This window comes from Citrus clementina, unplaced genomic scaffold (genome assembly GCF_000493195.1).
Source record: "Citrus clementina cultivar Clemenules unplaced genomic scaffold, Citrus_clementina_v1.0 scaffold_1, whole genome shotgun sequence".
Lineage (NCBI taxonomy): Eukaryota > Viridiplantae > Streptophyta > Magnoliopsida > Sapindales > Rutaceae > Citrus > Citrus x clementina.
This window is the reverse complement of record NW_006263303.1, coordinates 7,264,008-7,283,890: the sequence shown is the minus strand read 5'-3', so window position 1 is coordinate 7,283,890 and position 19,883 is coordinate 7,264,008. Positions and strand designations below refer to the sequence as shown.

The window sequence follows — 19,883 nt, the reverse complement described above, 5'->3', positions numbered from 1 at the left end:
TAATGCTAATGAAAATTGAAGGAGACTTGGGTGGGATTATTATGCCAGTAAAATATCCCTAAACATACTTTGATTAAATTCCTTAGAAAAATAAATGTGTTTTATCATTAAAAATCATATAAATCAAACACAAGGTATGTAGAAAATTGACAACTTGAAATCTCTAGCTAACAATTATATTGGTAGGTATTAGTTGTAAGCAAGAGAGATCATATGAACGAACTTGACAAAGGGTAATTTTTAAAAACTTCTCCTGAGGTTTGGGCTTGTTGTAAGTAGATGGCGAGAATTTATTTATTTGTAAAAAACCCCCTACCGTCAGTTAATTTTAACATTGATCGTTAGTTCACTGTGCAAAGACAATATTCCCCTTAACAATAGTTTGTAGACGGAAATAGCTAAAAAAAAATCAAAATTATTGGCTATTTTACCCTTTTTAAAATATTGATATTTTCTTAAAGTTCCTACAAAAAAAATAAAATTAAAAACTTGAAAAATCCTCTTTAAATTATTGATATTTTCTTAAAGTTCCTACAAGAAAGATAAAATTAAAAATTTGAAAATAAAATAGTCATAATCTTTACCTATGATATTGTAAATCTTTGGAATTGACAAGGATAAAATTGTCAAAAAATAGGGTTTATGCTTTTCGCGCCAACAATTTTAGTTTTTTTTTTAGTTATGTTAGTCTGCAAACTATGGTTAAGGGCAATATTGTCTTTGCACAGTCAACTAACGGTCAATGTTAAAATTAACTGACGGTAGGGGGTTTTTTACAAATAAACCAATTCTCGTCATCTACTTGCAACAAGCCCAAACCCTAGGGGAGGTTTTTAAAAATTACCCACTTGACAAATACGTGATCACTTAAATAAAATCTTTTGCAAAGGCGTCATACGGATCCTATTATTAAAAAATGTTCTAAAATGAGAAGTTGGTTGTTTCTTGCCTAATTTCCTACGAAAAGTACTTTATTTATGATAGTTATCAGGGCATTTAGTTATTCATTTCTCTTCTCGTATGTTCCTAAGTATTTCAACAGATTTAATAATATATTCTTTCACTTTAGCTCTTGATAACTTTTATGTGATTTTGAATCAATTGAACTCGGAGCCGAGAAAACATTTAATAAAATGAAACATACGCTGCTGAACATACTAGATGTAACAAAATGGTATGCTCTTATCAGAAAAAAGAAAAAAAAAATGGGTTGCTACAGTCACCATTTGGACATTTGAAATTTAAATACCAACTCAACCTGCTTGCTTACAAGATAAACAATCACAATGAATGTGATATGGCTAGCAAGTGATGAAAGCAGCCAGCACCGGCAGTAAAGCCTAGTATAGAATTATCTTCAAAGAAAGGTCTGGTACTGCCCCATAGGCCATAGATATACAATTTGGCAAAAAGATGAACGAACATGTAATTGAATAACAGAGTATGCACCGCAGCTGAGCCCCAAAATCTGGTTGAAAAGAATAATAATAACCATAGTGATAATTATTGATCACCCAAAGAAACGATGAAAATTAAATTCCTTCGATTTCAATCCAATCTTGTTGCCAAGCTGTAAGCAGGGATCTTTGCAAGATTTCTATGCTTCATAACAGCTCTTATCCTCTCAACCTCCTCCCACAAACCTCTACTAGCATAAATATTCGATAAAACCACATAAGCTCCATCACTCCAAGGTTCCAATTCTTGCAAATGCTTAGCCACCCACTCCCCCATCTTCACATTCCCAAATTTCTCACAGGCACCCATCAAACACCCCCATATCACCACATTCGCCTTCATTGGCATCCCTTCCACCATCGCTCTAGCCTCCTCGAGCAAGCCTGCTCGACCAAGCAGATCCACCATGCACCCATAATGTGCAAACCGAGGCTCTATTTGATATACATTCTTCATCATTTCAAAGAAATGCTTCCCTTCTTGCACTTTCCCGCCATGCACGCATGCACTTAGAACTCCAACGAAAGTCACATGATTAGGTCTAATGCCGGATTCTCTCATGTAATGAAAACAATCGAGTGCTTCATTGGCAAGTCCATTCGCAGCATAACCCACAATCATGGATGTCCACGATGACACGTTTGGTTGGTCAATCTCCCAAAACACCTTATAAGCTAAGTCCATCCGGCCACATTTCCCATACATGTCTATAAGTGAATTCAACATTAAAGTATCCGATTTTTGCTTACTTTTAACTTGGAAAACGTACTTGTGCACTTGAAGAGCCAACTCCAAATCTCCTAAACTACCACAAGCGGAAGTTACACTAACCATTGTCACATCATCAGGCTCGAACCCACATTTTTTTAACCCAATAAACATATCAATCGCTTCCTTGGCACGCCCATCTTGAGAAAGCCCAGCAATGATCGCATTCCACGAACCTAACTTTCTTTCTGGATTTTCATCAAACACCTTCCGCGCCTTCTCAAAATCACCGGCTTTGGAATACAAGCTGATGAAACCGCTCTCACAGAACTCATTTGACTCGAGTCCAAGTCGGACAGCAAGCGAGTGAAGCTGCCTGCCAATCTCTAAAGCGAACAATTGGCACGAGGCCTTTAATACAATGGGAAGAGTGTAACAATCGGGCAAGACACCAGCTCGTGACATGAAAATGTAGATGTCCAGAGCTTTCTTAGGAGCCTCTAGCCTAGTGTATAATCTAATAATATTGTTCCAATGAAATGCGGCAGAGTAAGAATGCAGCATGTGAGTGCGGATAATATGGGCATAAATTTGGTTCAGTTGGAGTAAGTTGGTACATTTTGACAATTGGGTTGCTACGATTTTGGCTGGATCTTCATGAGTATCGAGAAAGCTGCTTGCTGCGGAAATGGTGACGTGTTTTCTGAATGTATGGGTTTTGCAAAGCCTGTGCAGGAGAGGGTGAGAGGATTTCATGCGTAGGGAGGAGAGACTGATGCCGGGAACAAGGGATAGCATGCAGATAGGACATCGGAATGAGATTCTGTCTCTGTCTCTGTCTCTGTCTCTCTTCAGAGTGTTGAAGGCTTACAAGTTACAAGAAGAGGGATTACTAAATCCTGACTCCTGAGTAGGAACTTTCCATTTAGAAAATATTACGAACATAAGACTTTGGTGTGGTTGATCCGACTTGAATTTTTGGATTTTACCCCGAATTTTCAAGTTTTGGATCGGGTTCAAGCCAAAAAATTAATGCCTACTCAAATTCGGATCAAGGTTCGGGCTCTAGCCGGATCGACCCGATCGAACTTGACCTTAAATTAAAAAAAATTATAAAAAATTATGATTTTTTAGTTTTATAAAGGATATATATAAAAAAGTAATTTTAGGTGCAATGCATATGACAAAAATTATTAATATTGTTTTATGTTGAGTTGTGAAATTGAATTGTGAAATTGTGTGTTTTTATTTGTACAATACATTAATTTTTTTTAATGAAAAATTATGGACATATAAATATATAATGGTTCTAGAATAAAGCAATTTTATTTTACATCATTGATAAACAAAGCAAAATTGGATAAAGCAAAGTAAAATCGGATTAAAAAAAAACAAAATATTTAAGGTGAGAGAGAAAGTATTGTGCGGGCTTGAAAAAAACCCAACCCGACCCTAACCCGAATCGAGTCGGGCCCAACCCGTCTCAAGATACAAATAATCGGGCTTTTTACGGGTAGGACCTGCAATTTCAGTGATTGAGTTAGGCTCGGGCTTGACTAATTGTCATCCTTATATCATAGCATATTTGTGCCTATTTTAAGTCATTCAAGTCATAGCATGTGCGAGTGTCAACTTACCCTTTCAACAAGGTTAACAGAGTAGGTTTGAATCCTTACGATTGTAGGGACTCTTATTGTTTTCTCATAATTGGGGAGGGGTAAATAATCTTTGCCACAAATGTGAGCGAAGTAAATATATGCCCTTGAATATTAAAGAGGTAATGTATTTTAATATACTTTAATATAATAGTAGAAATATGTGTTGTGCGCAATAGAGTCATTTATCCATATCCACTTAGGGGTGAAATTATCTTGCTTAATCATGGTAAGGGATGACACTAGGTAAGATTTGGTAGAGTTTGCCTATGTCAAATCCACTAGATTACTAAATCTTACATACCATTGTGGGTTTGATTTTTCATTATCAAATCCACCTAAATGGATTTATAACCATTACCAACCCACATCATTATCACACTGCTTTAGTCAACTTGTAACTTCTAATAAAATGGGCAATGGACTTTTAGGTCATGTTCAGTTGTAGGAAAAGAGGAGAGAGAAGAGGAGAGGAAAATAGAGGAGGAGAAAGGAAAAGAGAAGAAAAGGGTGGAGAATTTAATTTCTTTTATTCAATTAGGATATAATTAGCAAAGGAAAGGAATTTTATAATTTTGTATTTAGACAAATTTATCTTTGTATTAGATTTTTAATATTTATTATTCAATTAATTAAAAAACTACAAATATGCTTAACTATTTAAAAATTAGCTTTAAGGTTAATGTTTCATTCTCAATTCCTAGCCACATTTACAGTGCTTTTACTAAAAATGCTTTTGCTTATCATTGTCAAAAATGCTTTTATCAATTATTATTTAAGTGCTTTTATTAAAAGTAATTTTTTTTAAAAAAGAAAAATTAATATTATTTCAAAAATAGCCCATAATATTATTAAAAAAACATAGCCCATAATATTACTACAAAAATATTAAATTTCAAATGCTCAAATGAAATAATAAAAAATTACTTGGTCAAATTTCAAAATGTGACTGTAACATCTTCAAATTTCAAAGACCCCAGAATATGAAAAAACAAAAACATAACAAAAAATACTTAGTCAAATTTCAAGTGCTCAAATGAATTAAGGTAGACATTAATAAACCATAACATTTAAGCATGAGTTAAATTTCCCCATTAAGGAAAAGTTTAACCCATGTTTCTCTATCCTATTCACAAAGATTGTAAAAAACATTAAAGATACATTGTCATCTTATTATCATACACTTCAAAAGCTTCATCAAAGTAACTTTTTACTATATTTAACATGCTTTTCAAATAAATAAAAAAATCATAGCCTGATTGATGAACTTTGCATAGTACCAAATATTTAATGAGCTATTAAACACTTAATGAGTTGTTGGACATATAGTAGGATAATGATCACTTACAGATGTACACTTAGTCAAATGACAAGTAGTTTCTAATATGTCGAGCTAATGATGATTTCATATACTTTATTTGCCTCACAGTAATCATTTGAGCAAATTTAAACATTTATCTAAATATGGTCCCCAACAATTCTAAAGCCTTCATAAACTTCATTTCAACCTAGTTTCAAATAATTTCAACCTAAAAATGGTTTTTGAATTCGATAAGAAATGATATCATCTATTTTTTTTTATTTAGAAAATGTGGTTGTTAATTGATAGAAGTATTAACTACAATTTTCACTAACTAGAAAATAACAACAATATAAAGAGAGAGTACAACTATAATTAACTACAATTTGCAGTGACAATAAAATAACAAATAACAACAACCTAAATACAAACTACTGATTTGTTTGAGGGAAAAAATAATTGCAATTGACCTTGAAGATAATTAAAGCAACTAAACACAGAATCACAACAAATATGCTCTACTTTACTTACCCCCTCTCATTGATAATTGTACCACAAATTGTTGTCCCATGCATGTGAAGAAATCCAACAACCCATTGTCAAAATTGGATCTGAAAATATTAAAATCAACAAATAATAAAAACAAGAGAGCATATTTCAGATTGCTAGATTTAGCGAACTTATATTGGATAAAGCACCAAATGCAGTTATAAGCCATATAACATAAATAATTCATAACTTGGAGGAACACCTCGTTCATAGGGCCGATGAAAGAAATAAAACAGATTAACTAGTTTCACTTGATTCCTTTCCAAAGCAACAATCAGATTGAGTGCATAGACAAAAAAAAAAAAAAAAAACCACAACTATGACTATGAAAGATACATTGTCATCTTATTATCATACACTTAGAGATGGCAGAAAAGCCCGCCCAAACCGGACCCGGTGCATGCGGTCCGGGAAGCATGGAAAAAGCGGATCCGAACATTGATTTTCAATGCCCGACTGGTTCCGGGCAAAGGTCCGATCACAACACCAAGAACCCTGAACCCGTGCCCGCTTTTTTATTAAGTAAAAAAAAAAGAGAGGAAAATATAAAAACGAAAATGCATTTTGCTTTGCCCAATTTCCCCCAAACCCAACCGGCCAACCCTCAATAGTGACAAGTCTCAGAATCGGCACCTTCCTCCGTCTCTCCACCACCCATCTTCACCAATGGCGATGTAGCGTTGACCGCACCTCTCCCTCCACGAACCGCAAAGCACAGCCATCAGTCCGTCATAGAGCTCTTCACCGTTTGGTCATCTTCTCAACGACAGCCACCGCGCGACGGCGTCCGCCACCATAGTTGGTCTCATACTCTCACTCCATTGTTTTGTCACCATATCAGCTGCAAACCCGCCATCACAGCCACGACCCATGAGGTTTTTTTTTTTTTTGCTGTTTTTTTAAAACAAAAATGATGAAATTGAGTATTTGGCATTATTATTGTTAGGTGTTATATATATATATATATATATATATATATATATATATATATATATATATATATATATATATATATATATATGCTTAATTATTTTCTTGGATTCTGGAAGTGTTTAGAAGCATAAATAATCTTGGAAGTTTAAATTGCTTTCAATTCTCTTTATGCACCGTAAAGGGCAGATGGATACATATAGATGTAAACAAACACTCACTTTATCTACTTACAGAAGGATACATATAAATGTACTGATGTAGTAGTAGTAGTATACAACTTTTGCCCCTTCAAAATAAAAAAAAAACCCCCCTGTGATTGAAATGATGCATAGACTGAGAAAAAGATAAACGAAGTTGCTTTTTAACTTCATCACATTTTGCAATTTGTGTTTGTTGTTTTTATTGATCTGTCATTTCTGACTTTACTTGGAATTGGTACCTGCCTAGTAACTGTTTGGCTGAAACTGGGGACGTTGCTAGCTTACTGGTTTATTTCAATGGATATGAATTTGAATTGTTTTTTTAAGTAATTTCAGTTATTGATAAAAATATAAGTTAATTTAGGTTGCTTGTAAGTGAATTTTGTTATATAATATTATAACTATGTAATTTGCATGATTATTTATAATTATTCATTATTTTTTTTATAATAAACAATAGTGCGATGTCACTGTCACAGTCACTGTCAGACAATATAGATATTAATTCTTCAAATGCTCCAAATTTATGTTGGAATGTTGAAGATAGCAATGATAATGAGGTTGAGGAGATTTCACTGTCAACTCTTAAAGATAAGAAGGGAAAGAAATTCTCTACAACTTAGGATCACTTTACAAAAGTAACTATTAATGGAGAAAAAAAGGCAAAGTGCATGCACTGTAATGCAATTTTAGAAGCCAAATACACATCAGGGACTACTTGAACAGACACGTGAAATCTTGTTTTTTGAAGAATTAACCGAAAATACAAGAAGCACTTCAAGGAAGTCTCAAAGTGCTCAAAAGAGAGGATGGGAGTTGTGACATTGGCTTTGACAGTTTCGATCCAAATGTTTTGCAAAGTTTGATTGCAAGGATGGTGGTGATGCATGAGCTTCCACTTAAATTTGTGGAATATAAAGGCTTTAGAGAAATGATGGCACTTGCCAACCCCGTGGTTAAGCCAATGAGTAGAAATACATTAAAGAATGAGATTTTGAAACTTTATCATATTGAGAAGGTTAAGACTTTGCATATGTTGGAGAAAAATCATGGTAGAGTGGCTATTACTACAGATTTATAGACAACAAGTAACCAGAAAAAAGAATACATGGTTGTCACAACACATTTTATTGACAACTCTTGGAAATTGCATAGCCGAATTTTAAGATAATTTCTAATTTGTCTATAACTTTTTATTTGCTTAATTTTTCTTTCAATTTTTTATTACTTATATTTGATTTCTTTTAAAGTTTAAATTGTTATAATATTTTAAGTTTGTGTATTTAATATTATTACTTGAATACTTGTTAGGTTTATTTATGTTCCGAGCCCTCATACTGCTGAGGCCCTTTCTAATGAGTTGGTGCAATGTCTGTTGGATTGGAACGTGGATAGAAAGTTGTCTTCAATGACCTTGGATAATTGTACCACTAATGATGCGATGGTGGAGAAATTGTTATTAAGGTTTGATCTCGGTACCTTAATTTCCAATGGTAAATTTTTTCATATGAGATGTACTGCTCATATATTGAATTTGGTTGTGCGGGATGGGTTGAAAGTTATAGAAAACGGGGTTGGAAAGATTAGGGAGAGTGTTAGTTACTGGACGCAAACACCAAAATGATTTGAATCTTTTGAGCTAGCTGCTAGGCAATTGAAAATTAATTATAAAAAAGTTTGAAGTTAGATTGTCCAACTCGTTGGAATTCTACTTATGCCATGCTTGATGTAGCATTGATGTATAAAAGTGTTTTTTCTCGGTTACAACAACGTGAGTCTCAATATAAGAGCTTGCCTAGTGATAGTGAGTGAGATTTGGCAACTACAATGGTGGAGCATTTGAAATCATTTTACATGTTAACGGAGATGTTTTCGGGTACAAAATACCCTACTGCTAATTTGTTCTTTCCATTAATATGTAAAATGAAAATGTCAATTAATGGGTGGCACACTTCCGATAATCTTGCTATTAGAATTATGGCTGATAAAATGGTTGATAAATTTGAAAAATATTGAAATGAAATTCATCCGATGTTAGTTGTGGTTGTAGTTCTTGACCCGAGATATAAGATGTTGTTGATTGATTTTTATTTCCCAAAGATCTATGGTGATACAGCGGATGAGCATATTGAGCGTGCACGTAAGCTTTGTCATGATTTAGTGAAAGAATATGAAATGAAAGCTATGGTTTTGAGTGATAGGTAGGATATTGGGTTGGATGATGTTCCTTTAGAATCTTCTTCGAATCCGAATAAGTATTGGGATGTAGATGAGTTTGAAACATTTCAAAGTTGAAATAAGCGTGTTAAGGTGACTAGGTCGGAGTTGGATAGATATTTAGATGATGAATTGTTGGATACTATTCCGAACTTTGATATTTTAGCTTTTTGGAAGATGCACACAGGCCAATATCCTATTTTGGGCGAGTTGGCCAAGGATATCTTAGCCATTCATGTATCCATTGTTGCCTCTGAGTCCGCTTTTAGTACCGGGGGCAGATTTTTGAGTCTGCATCATAGTAGACTTCATCATAACACTTTGGAATCCTTAATGTGTGCTCAAAATTGGATTTGGGCTTCTTCTCGAGGTATAAAGTTATTTGAATTATGTTATAGTATTATTTGTTTGCTCAAAATGCTTTTAAATCTTAATGTGTTATTTTTGTTATTAGGTGGAGTTCCGGAAAATGAGATTTTTGCTAGGGAGGAGTTAATTTCATATGATGATGATGATGGGGCACAATCGTTGAGCTGCTTAACATGAAGTTATTATTTACATATGTTACATTACTGTATTTTAAACTCTTTTATGAATTATGTGTGTTTGATATTTTGGGATTTTTATATGTTATGTTGGTTATTGATATTGAAGTTATGATATGTATTATGTTGGGTGTTAGTATGCTATATTATTTAGATTTATTTGGTGATTATTGTGATGCTCAATTTAAATTTTTGATAGGGATTGAATGAATTTAGTTTAGAAATTGAATGAATTTAGGTAGTAGATAATAGATTGAAATGATTTTTGTTTGTTATTTACTTAAATTTATAAAGTAGATTGAAATTGAAATAGTTAAGATGTTGTAATAATTTATTATAGAATTTTTTTTCCTTTTTTAATTTTAATAATTCCATTAGATGTTTGCCTATAGTTAAGATGTTTTGGTTTTGGACTGTTACGGTTTGTTAGAACTTAGAAGTAAACAATTGTTTTGGCTGCAATTTTTTTTTTCCAGTGCTTTCACCTTTGAAAATCCGGGTAGAGAAAACCCAAAAAAAACCCGTACCCAGATAGTGCCGGGCATGTACCCGGCCTGCATAGAAAAATTTCGAGCACAGTACGGGTCCAGGTAGCTATGTGTGACATCCGGGTCGGTCCCGAGCAGCCCCAAACCCGAACCCGACCTGGACTTTTGCCATTTCTACATACACTTCAAAAGCTTCATCAAAGTAAATTTTTACTATATTTAACATGCTTTTCAAATAAATAAATAAATCATAGCCTGATTTATGAACTTTGCATAGTACCAAGCATTTAATGAGTTATTAAACACTTAATGAGGTGTTGGACACATAGTAGGATGATGATCACTTACAGATGTACACTTAGTAAAATAACAAGTAGTTTCTAATATGTCAAGCAAATGATGATTTCATATATTTTATTTGCCTTACAGTATGCGTTCGAGCAAATTTAAGGAAAAGTTTAACCCATGTTTCTTTATCCTCATCACAAACACTTAATTAATATTGTCATTTGAAAAAAAAATCTAGAATCAGTCATTTGAAAATGACTGAAGCTACAATTAATTAATATTGTTATCCAGAAATTACTCCTCAATGCTTGTGTTATTGTTGCATCTTTTAGATAGTGAAATTGCTAATTAATTTTTAAAACTAATCAAACAATTAAAACTCATCATAATGAATCTCAGTTAATATATATGATGATGAATAAGATACAACAACAGCTGACATTATAGATCCCAACTTATGTATGCTATAATGTATATAAATATTTAGTCGATTAAAAGCCTTTCACCAACTTGTATATATTTTTCTTCTTTTGTTAGCTAGGAATTTCCAGAGCCTCAGAGGTAGGTGCCTTGGATCTATTATAAACAAATATTTATCTTTTTATGATGCATGCTTTAAACTCAAGGGAAGAAATTCTTAAATTTAAAAAATAAAATTGAAAACCTGAGATCGAAGACCGAGAGATTAAAGCTAAGATTGAGAAATCGGAGTTGAAATCAAAGTCGAGACTGAAGAGATTGAAGTTGTAAGGAAGATGTAAGAGACTATTGAAACTTGGAATAATTTTGTACACTCAAAAGGTGTCACCGGTGCTCTTTCAACTTCCAACAGACCGGTGCTCTTTATCACCGGTGATAGTTGCCGGAAGTTGAAAGAGAGAGGATCCTCCGATTTTGAGTGAGAGGTTGTGATGTTATAAGAGAGTTAGGGCTATTTCCATTTAGATTTGTTTAGGGATAAAATTGGAAAATCAAAATTAAATGACGGTAAAATAGGGAAACATGAATTTTTCATGGTGTGGAATCCGAATTTCCCTACTCTTCAATGCAAAAATCAAATTCCTCAAACACCAGAAATTGGGTGTAGAATGGAATTTAATTCCCAATTTACTTTTACCAACCAAACAAAGGAAATTATGGAGAAAATGGAAAATCTTTCCTCTCCAGCCTTATTTTCCAGCAACTGAACATGGCCTTAGTCATTGACACAACCTATACGCAATCTATTGTTGAGACTCAATTCCCATTTCTAATTAAATTGGGTAGAGGTAAATTTTGTCTCTCATAGGTTGAGTAAATATCCCTCTAATATTATGTGAGTGTAAAAATTTGAGTTGTGTCGTACTAAATTTATCAAGAATAATCCTTATAGATTTCTTATTATAAATATAAGTAGAATTCTAATTATAATATTAGTATTTAAAAAAAAAGTACTTATGACTAAAAACTACAATTGATCCAACCTAGAAATTCAACAAAAGCTATAAAATTTCTAACATTCATGAAATATTTTATTCTATTAATATAAATGAGAAATTGAATTTCACAACAACAAAACAATGCACAAATATATCAATTTAAATTCTCTATTCTAACCATGGGATATGTTAGTCTATAAAAATCATAAGGCCTTTTCAAATATTTTTTTAATCTTAACAAGAAAAAAGATGAGCTATTTGGATTGAAAACATATTTTAAGTTTTGACCAAAATAATCAAATTTATGTAGTTTTGGTTGCATATTTTTTTTACAAAATAAATAAATTAAAAAAATCAAAATAAGGTTATTATGATTTCTTTACTTCATTAAAAAATCAAAATAGGGTTATTACTATTTCATTACTTCAAGAATTGTAAAATATTAAATAACTACAAAAAGTATTATTTCTATCATTTTACTACTATAACTTTGTAAAACCTTTAATTCTACTATTTTTCCATTATGACCATTAGTTGACTAGTAAAATATTAATTATACGCTTTATAGTAAAATGCACAAATAGAAGTATTAAGTAATATACGTAAAATTATCATTATGCCCTTAAATTGTTAAAAAATAGTTTTAACCATGAATTTACGCATAACCTTGAAATTTTTATAACTATAAAAGCAGTGAATTAACAAAAATGCCCTTGGATATTTTTGTTAAAAAAACACATAATCTATTCTCTAAATAAAAAACTTAAAATATGGAAATATTTATTATGTAGATAAGTTTTAAGTATTTTTTTAGAATAGATTGTGTGTTTTTTAACAAAAATATCCAGGGGTATTTTTATCAATTTGTTACTTTCACAGTTCTAATAAATCCAGAGTTATTCAGAAATATATGGTTAAAACTATTATTTAACAATTTAAGGGCATAATATAATTTTTTGTCTATTATTTAATAACTCCATTTGTATTTTACCATGAAGGGTAAATTTAGTATTTTACTAGTCAACGAATTGGTCAACTAATGGTCCTTATGAAAAAGTAGTAAAATGAAACATTTTGTAAAGTTATAGTAGTAAAATGACAGTATACAATACTTCGTATAGTTATTTGATATTTTACAATTCTTTAAGTAGCAAAATGATGATAATCATTAAATATTAGCATTGGGCATCTATCATATATTTTTGGAGCACAAATGTGAAGCTCATTAGAGCCCTATACAAGAAAATACTCCTACATTCATTGGGAAGACTTGAACCCTCCACTTTGCAGTTAAGAGCAATGGTGAAGCTAAAGGAATATCCTTATTAGAACTTGTATAAAATTTTTATATTAATTAGTTATGTTGCCTTTTCAATTATAGTCAAATTCTTATAAGAGTTTATCTCCCTCTCAACTTCAAGCTCTCGACATTTCATGTCTCCTTGTCAAAGTGAAGTCAAAGAGCAATTACAAGTTTCAACAATTTCTTGTGTTTAAAACAAATACTTTGAGGAGATAGACTTATTATATCAATTATAAGATGCATCTTTAATTTCTTATTCAAAATCTTGAATTGCATATAGAAACAAAAGGAACCTCTCATACAGTAGAAAAGCATTAATTAAAAAAAAAATCCAGCCCACTCCAAAAAATATTGCTAGCTTTGCCACTAATTAGGAGGATAAGGTGACAATTAACCCAACCAAAAGATTATTGATTAATTATTTAAAAAGACACAAATCTCCTTTTAGAAAAATTGAGTTTTATTGTTAATGCCCTTCAACATATGTTAAAGGCGTTGGTTTAAGCTCCCAAGAGGCTTGTTTGCTTAGATTTTAATACGATATATTTGTGGAATTAGATTTCTGAGCTAATGCTTGATAGACCTTTAGACAATATTGTATTGGTGTGTTTACTGATTAGGAATATGAGAATGAGATGGTTGGAATCGGAATCATTTTGTTGTTTACATGCAAACTAAGAAGGGAAATGAGAATATATTAGTTGTGGCTCACTGCATTTGAGAATGATTACTAGAGTTTTAATTTCGAACAAGGGATTGGGAATCAAAATTCTATTTCTAAGTTTGACATTTCTACACCCACCAAATTTCCATGATTTTGATTTTATCCTCAATTCAATTTTTTTTTTAAATTGATCGTCGTTCTCGTTGTCATCATTGCAGTTGTTTTACGGCATTACTACTACTGCCATAAAAGATTGTTGTTGACAGTTGATTTTTTGTTATTATTACTAATAATAACTTTTTGTTATTATTGTTATCTTATCACTTCTACTATTGTTATCATCATCGTCACCATCATCATTATTGTTGATGTAAATAGTTTTGTTATTATTAATAATAATAACTTTTTTGAACAACAATATCACAAATATTATAATAAATAATGATAATAATAATTATAATAATAAACTAAGGGTATTTCGGTAACTTAGAATAATTATTATGAATTTAAGATAAAATAAATAAATAAATCAATAACAATACAACTTTCTAACGCTTAAGTAAACTTTGCTATTCTAATTCTAGTCATTTTAATTACCCATTCATAAATGCAACATAAAATCTATGAATATAGAGAATGCTGGTACTCTTGGGTAATTTTTTTTATGGGTTAATTAGTTCTGGATGACATATGTTTTGACAAATTTAAAAAAGATGACACATGTTTTAAAAATATTCGAGCGGGTGATAAACCGTTAACTTTGCCATCAACTTTAACGTGAATAGTAAATTAATTACAAAATAATACTTTTGCCCCTAGAATTAATTATAAATGATGTTTCTGTCCCTATTATAGCTACAAAATGACATTTCTATTCCTATAATTAGTTACGAAATATGTTTTTGCCCATACTCAATTATTTTTTATTTTTTATTTTTTAAATAGAAAAATTATAAAAATTACATCTAAGTGTAATTAACGGGTTTTTTTTAGTTAAATCATACAATTTTTTAAATTTATTGTTGAATTAAACAAAAATTTCTTATTAAATTGAACGGCAAAGTTGGATTCAACAAGAATTTTTTAAAAAAGATTATGTTTGATTTTAAAAAAAAAAAGTCAGTTAATTACACTTAAATGAAATTTTTATACTAAAAATAATTGAATAGGGATAAAAACACATTTTGTAACTAATTGTAGGGATATAAATATTATTTTGTGGTTATTATAAAGACAAAAACATCATTTTATAAATAATTTTTTTTAAAAATTATTTAATAATTAATTTACTATTTATATTAAAACTAATGATTTATTATTTACATGAATATTTTTAAAATAAATGTCATTTTTTTTAAATTTATCAAAATATATATCACTCAGGTAATTTACCTTTTTTTTATTTTACCGAAACATCTAAAAGCAAAGCGGAATGCAAATCTATTTATATTTATTGGAACTGAAACGGTCAACAATATCGAAGGGCTCTTCAACCGACCGCAAGAGCCTCTGTAGTTCTAGAAGCATACGACAACATGGACATGGACGGCGAAAAGCAACCGTCTGCTGAGGCGACAAATCCCGATCAGGCGGTAGAGATTGACTTGTCAAATACGGTCCTCGATCTCACCAGCTTTCAACTCCATGATCTCGACTCAGTCGAGTTCCCTACAAATCTAACCGAGTTGGACCTAACCGCGAATCGACTCACGAGCTTGGATTCCAGAATTTCGCATCTTTCGAATTTGAAAAAGCTCTCTCTTCGCCAAAATCTCATCGATGATGCTGCTATCGAGCCAATTTCCCGGTGGGACGCTTTAGCTGGTCTCGAGGTATTTTTATTTTTTTAAAGCTGAGATAGCGTTGAAATATGAAGTAAATGATTTTGTTACTTGTTTGGTTAATGGTATAATTAAAACTAAGGTGCGTCGGAAGTGCTTTCGAGAGAAATTGCTTTTGTAAAATTCTGAAAATGCACTTTAGTTCAACCCTAAAAACGCTTACGATGGAAACATTTATTAAATGCTTCTTGAGAATCCTAGACTTCAAGTGCTTCTTTGATCTGATACTTATTTGTTTCGGCCAAATACTATACAATTGAGAAAGAGACTTTAGACTACTTTAAAATGTTTAGTTCAGTAAAATTTAACGTGTTACAAAGTGATGAAAAAGAAATTAATCAGGGCAAGGACATAAGTCTTTGGAATGTTAATTTAGGTAAAATTTGATTCGTACTTATTTCTGAGAAGGGACTGTTGTTATTGCAGGAGCTAATACTGAGGGACAATAAACTGATGAAAATTCCTGATGTCAGCATATTCAAGAAGCTTTCTGTATTTGATGTCTCTTTCAATGAGATCACATCGTCGCATGGATTGTCCAATGTCACTGACACACTCAAGGAACTTTATGTATCGAAAAATGAAGTTCCTAAGATGGAGGAGATAGAACACTTCCATGATTTGCAGATTCTTGAATTTGGTTCCAACAGATTACGGGTTAGAGTTTTCTCTTGCAATCATTTCTTGAATGCAATTAACAAGTGTGTGTGAATGCCGTTTGCTGGGTTGTTCATTTTATGGATTGAATCAGAATACCTATTGGGTGTATGGATTTGGAGCATTGTTTTAATGCAGAAGTTCTTACATCTGTTATGCAGGTGATGGAGAATTTGCAAAATCTGACAAATTTACAGGAGCTGTGGCTTGGACGAAATCGCATAAAAGTAGTAAACTTATGTGGTCTGAAATGCATTAAAAAAATTAGCTTGCAAAGTAACCGTTTAACTTCGATGAAAGGTTTTGAGGTGGGTCATTATAAATAGTGTTTTTTGTAAGTGAGACAGACTGTCACCATGCATTTCCATTATAATGCAGTAACACTGATTTTATCAATTTCTAGGAATGTATTGCTCTAGAAGAACTATATTTGAGCCATAATGGTATTTCCAAAATGGAGGGCTTATCAACATTAGTCAACCTTCATGTGTTGGATGTATCATCAAATAAGCTAACATTAGTTGATGACATTCAAAATCTTTCCCGGTACGTCTATTCATCTTTGCTTTGCATTGGGAATCATGTAGTCTAATTTCGTCATTGATATGACTGTTTGGCTGGGGTTCTGGTTTCAGGTTAGAAGATTTATGGCTTAATGACAATCAAATTGAATCGCTTGAAAGCATTGTTGAGGCTGTTGCTGGTTCAAGAGAGACACTAACCACTATTTACCTCGAGAACAACCCCTGTGTATGGTTCTTGGCAACTCACATGGTGCAATTGTTTAACATGATTTACTATTGCTTAATGGTCATAACTTTTCATTTTAGAGATATACATTAGGTAGCATAGTTATTGTTGTTAGCGATGGTGATGTTAGAAAATTTTCAAGTGAAGTAGTTTGACTAGTAAAAAAAGAAAATGATTGGATAATATGATGATTATCTATATATAATTATTCTCTAGTGAGGATGTCACTAAAAAATAAAAAAACACGGATTTCAGTACATTAACGAAGGAAAAAACACAACGTTTAGTGTATTGAAATTTGTATTTTCTTGTATTCTAGTGATATCCTCACTTTAACAAAGTGAGGATGCCCTCACTAGAGAAGGACTATGTATATACATGTAACTGACCATTTATGAAATAATTGCTTTTTTTTTTAACATAAATAATGCTCTAATATTGTTTGGTGCTACAAAATGTAATTTAATTTTCGAAGTTAATGATTAATCTTTACTATGAACTGTTCACACTAAAGACAAGAATTAATTAGGTTTTAATGTGGTAGGAAATAGATTAATTGCATAGTGGGTAGTTTTGGGAGCTAAGTAACCCATTTAGACATTCAGACGCAAGCCTTAAGGGGAAACATGTACTTCTTCGATTCAGAGGACAACCTTTTAAAATAAATGATAAGTCAGAAAACAAAAAAAAGGTTAGTTAGTGTCTGGATGACTTGAAATAATACATATTGAGACTTCCAATGTAAAAACAAATAGGCACTTTGTTTCTCTGTCACGATATTAGTGGATTTCATGTTCATTCAAATGTTTATTGCTTAAATCAACAAACGCTTCTACCCAACCTTAATCACAGAAATGGTGCTTTCTTGAACTCTAATATGATTTTTCTCGGAGTGCCTCTCTCTAGTGTAGTCTTCTTTTGTCGTTGCACGCTCTATGTTTCTCCAATCCTCTAAAATTGTTTATGTACTCCTTGCTAAGCCTAGTGGGATGATGTTCCTCCCCCCTTTCCCTCATTTTCTTTCATACTGCTGTTTTTTCCACAGAGTCTTCTTGTAAGTCATTTTAAAAGGTCAAGTGGTTAATTATCGCTAACGTGTTTTGACATTCTAACACTTCAATCTCATCTTTCAAACTCACCTTTGAGAGCACGTGGTTTTGAAAGCAGAGGAAGTTACGATTCTGTTCATGAGCATTTTACAAATTCTTACACTTTTTGTGTGGATCTATCATTACTTTATACTGTAAATCTTCAGGAGCAGAGCCAGATTTTCTTTGCCTCTGGAATTTGATGGTAGTAGTAATGTTTTGTTTGTTTGATGGTTTTCCATGTCCAAACATATTAACAGCTCATCGTGCAGAATGTTTTGTGGCCATCCCCTTTGGTTCCTCGCCCGTTAATTTTCAATGCTATAGGTAGAAGTCATCAGTAGTTATCCAATTTGTTATCGTTAGGTTATTATTGTATGAGAACCATTTTCAAGTAGTTTTACAGTTTTGTGACACACTCATCTAAACTAAATTTCTTTTTCCATGGTGTGAAGATCTTTGTGGGCTCTGCATATTTGATCTTTTTCTAGATATGGTGCTTCTGTAATTCTGCAATTCTGTAGGCGCTGCATGCAGTTTTCTTAAATTTCTGTCAAATAGTAAGGACAATGTTCAATATTATACCCTGATTGTGTGTAATTGTATGTAATATGATATATATGCAGATACTTGATAATGTCAAATCTCCTTGCAACCTTATTGGTTTTCTCAAAAGATTCATTTTGTGACCTGCATAAACGCTCAGTGAAGCAACCTGATCTCTTGTGTTTTTTTTTATTTCCAGTCTATGTATCTGAATGGCTAATTCATGATAATTACTATAATTGTCCGACTGTCAATTACAAAAATTTGCCTGTGATCTACCTCTTCTTATTGATTATTGGAAAGCAATACTTGTTTCAGTGTTGTCAGGGATGCTCTGGCGGTTTTGATATTCTTTCCATCTTATCGTGCTTCTTTCATTGCAGGCAAAATCTTCAAATTATTCTGCTACCCTCAGACAAATTTTCCCAAATATACAGCAGATTGATTCTGATGTATTTCTTTAGAAGTCATAGTGTCCTTGGGTTCTCCTTTTGTCAGGACTATGGCACTTGAAAGCCTCATAAAGTGACAGCCTTTATCAAGTAATGATCCTTAAATGAATTTGCTTAATTTGCTTTTCTATGGTTCCTTTATGGTTAACCACAGTTGGTTGATTATTGTCAAATCTGGTTGCAGGCAGTTTGTGGTTCATGAGGTTCCTTATGAACGAGAACATCAGTTTTGGGAGGACACCGATGACACAGAAAGTGATGCATTGGTAAAAAAGTAGTGGGTAGTTGCAGTTGGCCTAAACATTTGAGGCTCTAATGTGCCTTTTACTGTTGTTTCTCCCCGTTTGGATAATCTTCTTATTTTTTTATTGAAGTACCTTCTTGTGTTTAAGTTGAAGGAAGTTTTTATACCTTGTGTTTAAGTTGAAGTTTTTAACTCTCTTATAGAAAAAGGGATGTATGAACATCTCTGATATATATTGCACAACTGTAATCTAAGTTTCAAATTTCGGAGATTAAAAGAAAAATTGTGCCCTGACCCCTTATCTGAAAATCTCTTCTTTTTGCTAGTGTCGTCTATGGAACTTGATGAAAGTCATGTTTGGGACTGAAGTGTTGTGGTTTTAACCCCCAGCTCTTGTCAAAAGTCTACAGATATGGTCTGTCAGACTGGCGATTGCAGCAGTGTGACAAGAAGATCATGCTCTGCTACAGCAATGACCAATGAAGTTATTGTATAGAAAATTTTCAAACCAATCATCCATGAGGTCATGAACAAGCGTAGCTATTTAGAACAGTTGTGTAGCTCATTAAGCGCAACCAG

General features: G+C 32.3%; 2 protein-coding genes across 2 annotated transcripts; one reads left to right on the top strand and one right to left on the bottom strand.

Moving 5' to 3' along the window:
* Positions 1-1,249: 1,249 nt before the first annotated feature.
* LOC18055426 (pentatricopeptide repeat-containing protein At1g77170, mitochondrial) lies at positions 1,250-3,103 on the bottom strand. The gene has a single exon (XM_024178223.1). It carries the CDS (start codon positions 2,962-2,964, stop codon positions 1,549-1,551), a length of 1,416 nt encoding a protein of 471 aa, XP_024033991.1. The 5' UTR covers positions 2,965-3,103; the 3' UTR covers positions 1,250-1,548.
* Positions 3,104-15,184: 12,081 nt separating this feature from the next.
* Positions 15,185-19,598, top strand: LOC18055425 (protein phosphatase 1 regulatory inhibitor subunit PPP1R7 homolog). The gene is made up of 7 exons (XM_006451201.2): positions 15,185-15,558; positions 15,994-16,224; positions 16,386-16,532; positions 16,628-16,770; positions 16,860-16,974; positions 18,992-19,150; positions 19,245-19,598. Exons 1-6 carry the CDS (start codon positions 15,262-15,264, stop codon positions 19,070-19,072), a joined length of 1,014 nt encoding a protein of 337 aa, XP_006451264.1. The 5' UTR covers positions 15,185-15,261; the 3' UTR covers positions 19,073-19,150; positions 19,245-19,598.
* The last annotated feature ends 285 nt before the right edge of the window (positions 19,599-19,883 follow it).

Coding starts and splice junctions, on each gene's coding strand:
- LOC18055426 (XM_024178223.1), bottom strand. CDS start 2,964: ATGCTATCCCTTGTTCCCGGCATCAGTCTCTCCTCCCTACGCATGAAA.
- LOC18055425 (XM_006451201.2), top strand. CDS start 15,262: ATGGACATGGACGGCGAAAAGCAACCGTCTGCTGAGGCGACAAATCCC. Junction 15,559..15,993: donor ACGCTTTAGCTGGTCTCGAG/GTATTTTTATTT, acceptor TTGTTATTGCAG/GAGCTAATACTGAGGGACAA. Junction 16,225..16,385: donor TTGGTTCCAACAGATTACGG/GTTAGAGTTTTC, acceptor TCTGTTATGCAG/GTGATGGAGAATTTGCAAAA.